The sequence below is a fragment of the Rhinopithecus bieti genome, unplaced genomic scaffold, assembly GCF_001698545.2.
Source record: "Rhinopithecus bieti isolate Rb0 unplaced genomic scaffold, ASM169854v2 scaffold_31525, whole genome shotgun sequence".
Lineage (NCBI taxonomy): Eukaryota > Metazoa > Chordata > Mammalia > Primates > Cercopithecidae > Rhinopithecus > Rhinopithecus bieti.
Genome location: NW_016813514.1, coordinates 341,686 through 351,341, shown reverse-complemented (window position 1 = coordinate 351,341; position 9,656 = coordinate 341,686). Strand labels below are relative to the sequence as shown.

General features: G+C 45.3%; 2 protein-coding genes across 2 annotated transcripts in view; one reads left to right on the top strand and one right to left on the bottom strand.

Moving 5' to 3' along the window:
* Positions 1–2,933, top strand: part of LOC108512984 (HLA class II histocompatibility antigen, DQ alpha 1 chain) — a 16,699-nt gene extending 13,766 nt beyond the window's left edge. Inside the window, exon 5 of the mRNA XM_017848567.1 lies at positions 811–2,933. The gene's annotated coding sequence lies outside the window, so the exon portion shown is untranslated. The remainder of the gene's footprint in view (positions 1–810) is intronic.
* Positions 2,182–9,153, bottom strand: LOC108512983 (HLA class II histocompatibility antigen, DQ beta 1 chain). The gene is made up of 5 exons (XM_017848565.1): positions 8,941–9,153; positions 7,258–7,527; positions 4,426–4,707; positions 3,778–3,888; positions 2,182–2,965 (listed from the first exon to the last, which is right to left on the bottom strand). The coding sequence occupies exons 1-5, from the start codon at positions 9,047–9,049 to the stop codon at positions 2,952–2,954; spliced, it is 786 nt and encodes a 261-aa protein (XP_017704054.1). The 5' UTR covers positions 9,050–9,153; the 3' UTR covers positions 2,182–2,951.
* Positions 9,154–9,656: the final 503 nt, after the last annotated feature.

Genomic DNA, 9,656 nt, shown 5'->3' with positions numbered 1-9,656 from the left:
GTGGAGGTTGCAGTGAGTCGAGATTGCGCCATTGCACTCCAACCTGGGTGACAGAGCAAGACTCCGTCTCAAAAAAAAAAAAAAAAAAAAAATTAATGATAATCCGGAAGGGCAAGGTTATGTTGCAATATTTTAACCCACAGTAAAAAGTAGATTTCAGTGGCTTAACTCAGTAAGCAGACTTAATTCCACAGTTATTCAAGTGACACAGGTTATGGAGTTTCCAGCATCTCATACACCATCATGCACCTACTTGCAAGTTCCACTGGCTACTGCTAGTCAAATGACCCCAACCTAACAGCAGAAAAAACTGGGAAATGCACAGGAGCTTTGGAATATTGGCGAGCACCACTGTCTCCAAAAGATATACTTTATTATCTATAAGGTAAGGAAAAATGCTCAAGACTGGTAGGTTGTTCTCTTGAAAACCCACACAGTTTCCTCCAAGTTATGTGCTGACTAAGACTCAATTCTTTGTGCTAATAAACTTGTTTTTACAGCATGTACTTGTTCTTTTAATTAAATTATCCATTAAATATTATACTATCAAATGAAATCTGGGCCAAAAAAAAGTTGTTTCTATGAAACTGTCAATGGAAGAAAGAGGAGAAGATTTTGATTCTCTCATTAATAAAGAATCTTCCAGCATGTGCTCAGTGTGACAATCCTGAACTGTAAGAATGTCCTAGAATATAATCTATCACCCATCCTGATTAGAGGGCTTATGCTTCAACTAGAAAACTCAGATCTCGATGTCTCCCTAAACTGTGAGTCTGGTTTAATCCCCAGCCCTTCCTCTTCCCTTTGCAGGGTCAAAAGCAGGGAGCTACACACAGAGACTGAGGACACCTGGGACAACCCAGCACATGCCTTCTCCATTTCCCCAAAAGCATGACTCCCTTTTGATCCCTATGGTGAATGACAATGCACAATCTGAGGAAGAGGACAAAATTGGCACAAAACTTTTGACTCCATTCAGCATTTTGCTTGGGGAAAATTCAGACCATAACCTTAGGGAGCAGAATCTCAAGTGTCGGTGCCTCTTTGTGCACCAGTGTCCCTGTCTGAGGACCTGCATGACAGCCTGGAGTACAGGAGATGAACGTACAAAGGAGACCTAGTTCTCCACTCTGACCTTGTCCATAAGAAGGAAGTGCCTGCCAAAGACTCCTCAGGCCCAGTGTGTGCGTGAGGGAGAAAGGAAGATGGGATGTCTGCTTTCAGGGTCACGGCCTTACATAACCTCGCAGAAGCTCCCAGACTGTCTTCATGATGAAACTCAGAGAATGAGATGTAGACCAGCTTCAGGGCTGGGCCCACATCAAAGGGACCATAGTGTGTAGTGACCTCCCTCATAACACGGAAAAGAGTGTCCTCAGGAATCAACAGGTTACTATGTCAATGACAAAGAGAGCTCAGACAAAGAGTGGAATGACTGTGAACAGGTACCCCCAACGAGGGACCCCAGAACCAGAGGGAGCTCTGCCATTTGTCCTATGGGCTCCCCAAGAAACAAACTGCCCCTTACACCCCTCCACTGTGAGAAGGCTCTGGAGGCTGAGGTGCTCCACATGGAGGGTATAGACATCTGTACACTGGAAGTCATTTCCAGTACCACAAGGATCTAGAAAATCCAGTCCTCCTTCCTAATAAGAGGGATGAGCACGTTGGCTGGCAGCCTCCCATGCACAGGATGGTGTGTGTGAGAGGTGTGCATGTTTCTCAGGGTTGGCCAATCAGAATCTTCCCTAAAGTTGTTAAAACTCTGGTAGACATTCTAGAAACATATATAACAGAGACAGACAGACACACACACACACACACACAGAGCGAGAGATGAGGTAAGACGTGAAGTGATAAGGAAGAGAAATACAGAAAAAAAGGTGCAAAAAGAAACAGGGAGATAGAAAAAAATGCAGATAAACAGTGACAATGGATTAGAAAAATAGAAAGGCAACAATGTAGTGAAGGACACAACAAGGGGGCAGAGACAAAGATGCAGAGAGACATGCAGAAAGAACTATACAGAGACAAAGAGACACAGAGAAAGAGACAGATTCACAGAGATAAAACAGAGAGAGGTGAAGATCTCATTGTGTATCTGGAACTAGTCACTTCTGAAATCAACTTGACTCTAGGCTTCCTTTGTACCATGAACAAAATATATTTGGGTTTCTATCGTTTAGAATAAAAAATAGTACTTTTATTGCTGGTTTTGCTTTCTTAAAAGTAAAAATTATTCTTGATGGATGTGACTTGCCAGAATGTTTGAAACACCAGTGACCAAGGGTCACTATATCTGTCCCCAAACAATTCCACCATGCTTACTTACACAGCACTCACCAAACCAGAAGAGAGGCTGCGGTATTCTCAGGCCACTGCACTGAACATCAATATTAAAGAACCATGAATGATATGACAACTGAGTTGATTTTCTACCTCTTCTGCCCACCCTGACTTTGAACCCCAAATTCTTTCAGTGTCTTTTCAAGGTACAAGACTCCTTCTGGCCACAGATTGGCTGGGTCACCTCAAGCTATGTTCCTTCATTCTGCAGTGATTTCCTGTCACTGCTCAATTAAGAAAGTTCAGAATACAGATAACTCAGGATCATGTTTAATTATGTAAAAAAAGCTCTAAAGTCAGGTAATGGTTTTCATGTGCTTGTCTTGAGCAGTCTGAGGACAGAATAGAAACAGAAACCCCTTGGGACCTGAGTAGACACAGCTGGTCAAGCACAGGCAGAGGCTCTGGGTCAGTGCAGGAAGCAGAGTCACAGCCAGCACCTTGCAGTGGGGATGAAAGGAGATGACCTGGTGGCTGCGTGACAGCCACTGTAGGACTCTGATCTCAGGGGGACAGGCTGACACAGGCAGTTGAGAATTCTGGGCAAGGACAAGCAGGCATTACAGAAGAGTGATAACCAATCCCAGTTAAAATAGTCTCAGGAGTCAGTGCAGGAGCCCTGGAGAAGAGAGAAGAGGGACGATCAGCACAGGGCACGCTGGTGGGCCTGCCATCTCCCCCACCCCTCAGGGGCCCCCTGCAGCTTCAGACAGAGAAAGTTGAGATACAGGGTGTATCATCTTCACGTCCCCCAAGATCTGTGCAAAGGTGAAATCAGCTCATGAGGACACAGCACTTCAGCTTGATGCAGATGTGTGGGAGATGGGGGAACAGCTGTTACTCTTCTGGGGAATATGAAAGGTTCAATCTTTTTAGGAAATTGGAAGATACCTCATCTGGACCACTAGCAACCTCTACCAGTCGCTGGAAAATGCCTACAGGCAGTAGCCACCAAAGCGTGGCATAAAGTGGGCATCATCCTAGCGTCTAACATTTAAGCTGTGGTTCTGGCTCCACATTTCACAAGAAGATGCCACCAAAGTTAAGGCTTGGTTCTGGGGAACAACCTATGGAGATTCCTAGAAACTGGCAAACCTCCCATAAGTCTTGATCCTCATAGCAGCAAATATACCATGAACAGAGACTGTCGTGGTCAGGTACACTCAGCTCATGCTCTTCCCTCTCATACCTGCTGGTGGAGGCCCTTGAGGTCTTACAAAAGGAAGTCATGCAGAGAAAGGTCTTCTTACACAAACACATTTGACTTAATTAGAGTTATATTCTCCAATCTTGTCCTGTCTCCTCCCACCTCCAGCCCAGCTTTCTTCCTCTCAGAGTCAGGAAGAAAGAGCTACATATAGAGACAGGACCTCTCTGAACAGAGGGTCTGGGTCACAGCCCATCTTCCCCTTTTCCCCTGGGGTTCCTCACCTTTCTGACTCCTGTGATGGATGACAAGGCCCAGCCCGAGTAAGATCATCCCCAGCACAAAGCCTCCAATGCCACTCAGCATCTTGCTCTGGGCAGATTCAGATTGAGCCCCTGAGAAGCAGAGCCTGAGTGTCAGTGTTTGTCCCCACACCCCACAGCATCCCTGCTGAGGAGTTGAAGTCCAGCCTGAGATGCAGGAGGTAAAGGTGTCAAAGGAAACTAGTTCTCCACTCAGACCACCCCTAAGGGAGGGAAAGGTCAGTCAATAGGTCCTTGGATACAGTGAGTAGGTAAGAGAGCGGGAAAGCAGATCTTTGCTTCTCAGGAACTCATCCATAACCTTAGACCCTAAGATCCCAGTCACAACCATAACCTTAGACCCTAAGATCCCTAATAATCAGTCCCTGTGAGCTATCAGGACTGGGATCCAGAGCAACAGTATGTAGAGTAATTTCCCTAGCATCTGGAAAGGTGATGAGATCAGGATTCTTATGATGCACTTGCCATGAAGCAAGAGGTGCTCTAGTCTCCTGTGATTCCCAGCTCAGCAGTGACATCAGGGATAAGAGATGGGAAGGAATGGGTCAGAGGGAGCTCTGCCCTTTGTCTTGTGGGGCCCAGAGTAACAGAAAATCAATATCCCCTTACGCCACTCCACGGTGATGGGGCTCTGGAGGCTGGGGTGCTCCACGTGGCAGGTGTAGACATCTCCCCGCTGGGGAGTCATTTCCAGCATCACCAGGATCTGGAAGGTCCAGTCGCCGTTCCTAATAAGGGGGGTGGACACAATGCCGGTTGTCTCCTCCTGGTCATTCCGAAACCACCGGACTTTGATCTGGCCTGGATAGAAATCTGTCACCGAGCAGACTAGCAGGTTATGGTGGTTGAGGGCCTCTGTCTTGGATGGGGAGATGGTCACTGTGGGCTCCACTGAGGGCAGTAACAGACAGGAAAAGACATGGGAGTGAGATGTGAGACCACACAGCACGTCTGCCATGGGGAAGGGTCCCTCCTTGGAACCAGAGTGGAAAGATACCTGGAGTCCAAGTCTTGGATTAAGATTCATTCAACAAATATAAATATGACAATCACTGAGAATCCAAAGATAAACAACATACCATGGTCTCTGCCTTTACAGAATGTGCAATCTAGTAACAGATGCCAAAAAAACAACAAGAATGTTATTTCAAAAGTTTGTAATATTTGAAAAAAAGTATGCAGGCCTTGAAAACAAATAACACTGATCAAACATCATGTTTGCCCATAACTCAATTCCTTTATCTTCTCAGATTGCTGCTCATTGTAAAAAAAAAAAATGGCACACCTTTCCGTGCCTCTTTACACATCTCATCCTTTACCTTTCAGGCCACTTTATTGCATTTTCTTTACTCACTTACTGTGAAACTACAGTAAATATTTAATGTATGCTTTCTTTATTTAGTAATATGTTCTCTCATTTTCTTTTTTTCCTTAGTTTCTTTTTAACACACAAGTGAGTTTAATTACTATCTGTCTACCCTACTCCATTCCCTTGCTATTGAGAATTCTTGTTCTGACATCAGACATTATCATGTATGTTCTCCATAGAAAATATTCTGAGATCCATGCAGAAGCTAGCCTGAGTTAATGAGCCTGTAATGTGAACATATAAATATAACTGGGATTTACTGAGGTCAGCAGGTTGCACCCCAATTAAACAGCACTCTTCAGCCATCATCCAGAAGGAATCAAGGTTTCTGCTTGGACTTGAACTTTTCTTTGGTTCTCCTTCCTGGAGTCCAACTGAAATCACAGTCAGCTATGTGGCCTTATAAGATTTGTTCATCTTAAACAGATTGGGAGTAAAAACAGAGGGCACACATTTATGAGACAAGATGATAAAATAAATTTTATGGAAATAGACCTGAAATAGCAAAAATATAAGTACTTGCTGGCACTAGGATGTGAGTCAAAAGAAGAAAAGAGAGTATAAGGTAAACTAAAAGTTTTGTGAATCTGCATAGATAACACTGGAGTCAGACTAGGGATTGATTAATCATGAATTTTCAATGCCTTGAAAGTATCATTTTGTCCCATTAACATGGGCCAAACATGTACCATTAATATGGAGAACAAACTGGAATAGACTCATTGCTGCTTCTGGTCATAACTGGCTTTAACAAGGCTTTACGTCCCTTTGACTCTATAGATGTGTAGTGAAGAACATAAAGAATGTTTTGTGTACTTTGGAAGGCTTAAGGTCTTGGTGAGTAATTGTGGGCTGATTACTTAAAATGTTTCTCATGTACCAATATTAGGATATATAAAGTGGTGATGCTAATTTCTAATGCACAGGTAACTGTGAGATTAAATGACATAACATATATGGTATTTGATAAGGCAACTGTCTAGAAATAAGTGCTCACCAAATGGGTAAAATTGACTTTCAGCATGTTTATTCCTGAAGTGGATAGTGATGGGGGAGGGGAGAACGGTCAAAAGCAACCTGAAACTATTTTTATCCAATAATTTAATGGCTTCAATCTATTTATTCCAAACCTTCTGCTCTTTGCATTGTGCCTTTTGTTCAGCTTTTCTAAGAAATTAAAACTCTGCCTTACAACATCATTCAAGCATTGTTTTTATAGCAAACATTTTTTTCCTCAGACTTTGTATTCACACTCTATTAAGATCCAAGTCAATAAGAGTTTACTTTAAAGCATTAAGCACAATGATAGAAAATAATTAAGAAAGTCCATTTTTAAGGCTCTGTTTACCTCTGTTTTTTCTTGAACCTAAGTGGATGGGCAGCTGAGTACATTTATTCATTAATTTAACAGAACATCATTGAGCTTATACCACATACAAGTCAATGTGTCAGATACCAGGAATGCAATAATTAAAACAGTCTCTCTTCTCAAAGATCGCCACCATTAGTGATAGCCATTTAAGAAAACAGAATTACGATGAATAATGATTTGAAGCCAAAAAGTCAAAATATCTTATTTTGCAACTGTAATTGCTGGATGCCCTGCGCGTGGTTGTGGGGCAGCCCTAACTCCACCACTCCAAGCCTGAGGCTTCCTGCGGCGCAAGCTGCGCACGTGGGCCTTCCTGGGTGGGGCAGTGCTAGCCGGGCAGGCGGGCAGTGGAAGAGGGCGGGCATTCGGGGCAGAGAGAACTGCTTAGCCAAGGTAAGGCACGAGGAGGCAAACGCATAAGGCATGAGGCGAGAAACGTGCAGAGCAGAGGACGAGACCGACGGACCGGGAGGCTGGGGCGACACTAGGCAGTCTGACCAACTCTGTCTGTCCCCTGCTCTGCCCTAGATCACCGCTCCTCTGATGCACCTGCCCCACCACCCACGCCGCCAACTCCTGTCCCCTGGGGTGGAAAGAACTGGGCTCAGGTTCCAGAGGCCGCGTCCCCCTCGCCCCTCCCAGCGCAGAGACTCTGGTCCCCGGCCAAGGGTGGGCCTCGCGGAAAGGCGACGACACTCACCTCGCCGCTGCAAGGTCGTGCGGAGCTCCAACTGGTAGTTGTGTCTGCACACCGTGTCCAACTCCGCCCGTTTCCTCTCCAGGACTTCCTTCTGGCTGTTCCAGTACTCGGCGCTAGACTGCCCCAGCGGCGTCACCGCCCGGTACACCCCCACATCGCTGTCGAAGCGCGCGTACTCTTCGCGGTTATAGACGTGTCTGGCTACCAACCGCACGTGCTCTGTCCCGTTGGTGAAGTAGCACATGCCTTTAAACTGGTACACGAAATCCTCTGCGGGGAATCACCCGCCGGTCAGTCAGGCCCCAGCCCGGCCGCCCCTGCAGCCGCTGCCCTGACCCGCCCGGAGCTGTGGAACCGACCTCGCGACCTCCAGTTACCGCCGGCCCGTGCCTCGCGCTCCAAACCTGGGATCTCTTGCCAGCCCTGCCTGCCCTCTCGGGAATCCTCCTTCCTACAGGCAGGAAAGGGAGGAAAGCGCTGTCCCTGTCTGAGCCTGTGAACCCAGAGAAGAGGCAGTTGGTCTGATTTTACATGGACCTCTGCACTTTAGAGAGATCAGGGCGTTCTAGCATGAAATCCCATTTTCCATGGAGCTCCTGGGAACCTCAAAGATAAATTTATCCACATAAACCTGGGAGTTCAAGGGAATGACAAGACAGGTCCAGGAATTAAGCCTGTCCTCGTTCTGATACGCGTATTCTCTCGGTCCCTGGGTAAAATACCTTCCTTCCCATGCCTGGATTTACCCTCCCAAGTGCCGTGTGAGGCTCACTCACTTCTATGTTAGAAAGGACCTACACCTCTGAGTCCTAGAAAGAAACATTTATTCATGGAAAGAGCATAAGCTTTTGAATTTGATAAACTAGATTCCAATTAAACTGTGGCAGTCACCAGCTTGGGCAGGTTATGTAACAGAATATCCATATCACAACTATAATCGTGTAAAAGAAAATCATGATATCTACACACAGGGTGTGAGAAAGACTGAGAGAGAATTTATGTAAAGTATTGTTCTGTGTCTGAAATGAGTGGTTTCACAATATGTGTTATTTCCCTTCTTTACATCCTCCTTTCTGCTAAATTCAGTCCACCAACTTGGGTCTCTCTGAATCCCATTCAAGTCACCATTTTCCCATAAATCAGTGAAACTTGAAGATCCCTTGTCTGTGGTTAGCCAGGCAGCTTCCCTCAGTACCAAGATTTTGCCTCCACAAACGCTTCACTAGGTCAGGAATACAGACAACGTTTTCTCAAATACGGAGACTGCAGACACCATTGCTGCCTTACATTTCCCAGTGGAGGATTTCATAATGTTTAGTCCAGGCGAAGTCTTAGGGCACGCTGAAATGACAAATCCTGCTATGTCTTTGGAGAAATTCATATCTTCAAAAATAACCCCATGCTCATTTGGTCCTATCACTGGTAGTAAATACACAATTTGTCTCCTCTTTCCTATCCTGTCTTCTCCTCTTCCAGGCTCAAGCCTGTAGGATGGGGATTGGACTGTGCTCACTTCATCACTAAAAGATAAATGGGAATGCAACATCGCTTTCTTTCCCAAAAGAGAAGAAATGTTGATGAAAGATGTGTCCGAGATCTCAGAGATCACCATCCCCCTACCCTAGCCCAAGGAAAGCTTGTTCCCAGAGTGGCTGTTCTGGAGAGCAGCTGCCCTGCACTTACCGGGAGAGTCTCTGCCTTCAGTCACTGGGGTGCTTAGCATCGCCAGCATCAAGGTCACAGTTGCTGCCCAAAGGCCTCCGGGGATCTGCAAAGCCTTCTTCCAAGGCATAATTGAGACGAAGGGAAAAGTGGTGGTAGTCAACACAGCTCAGACCTGATGGATCTGAGGTACCTGGCAGAAAGAAGAAAAACCTGTGGATGTTTCCGTGCGTGGTAGGAATGGATGGTCCCTTGGAAAAAGAACCAATCAGCACTGGAGCTGAAGGACCTCATCTGTCTCTGGGCAGACATTTTTTTTTATGAAGGTTCTCAATCCAGTGCCTGGCGCTGTGACGTCTTCAAATTGCACTGGATGAACATTTGAGGCGAAAATTTCCTCTCAGTCGTAGAAGAGCTGAAGATTGAATGCCTCAGGGATTTTAAGAAGCCAAAGAAAAACGCAATTCAACAGTAAACATCTTTGTAGTATTGATTAAAAACCGGTTGTTCTTAAATTAAAAAACGGATTCTTTCAATAGGGCAATGTGGTCCCCTGATCATATTTCAGGGGAGAGAAAATTGCTGTAATAGAAATTTTTACTGCTGTTGTCTTAGACACGCTGAGGAGCCTTAAGTTTTGGTGAGAAGAGCAAATTTCTTAGAAGGAAATAATGGTGAGTTGCAGTTCCACCATTAACATGCTTGAGGAGAGTCAACAAATTACTGAATTTATTTTT

Excerpts from the sequence above, each read along its gene's own strand:
- LOC108512983 (XM_017848565.1), bottom strand. The coding sequence starts at position 9,049 with ATGCCTTGGAAGAAGGCTTTGCAGATCCCCGGAGGCCTTTGGGCAGCA. Across the intron at positions 7,528-8,940 it reads TGAAGGCAGAGACTCTCCCG|AGGATTTCGTGTACCAGTTT; the intron begins GTAAGTGCAGGG and ends GATTCCCCGCAG. Across the intron at positions 3,889-4,425 it reads CCCCATCACCGTGGAGTGGC|GGGCTCAATCTGAATCTGCC; the intron begins GTAAGGGGATAT and ends TCTGCTTCTCAG.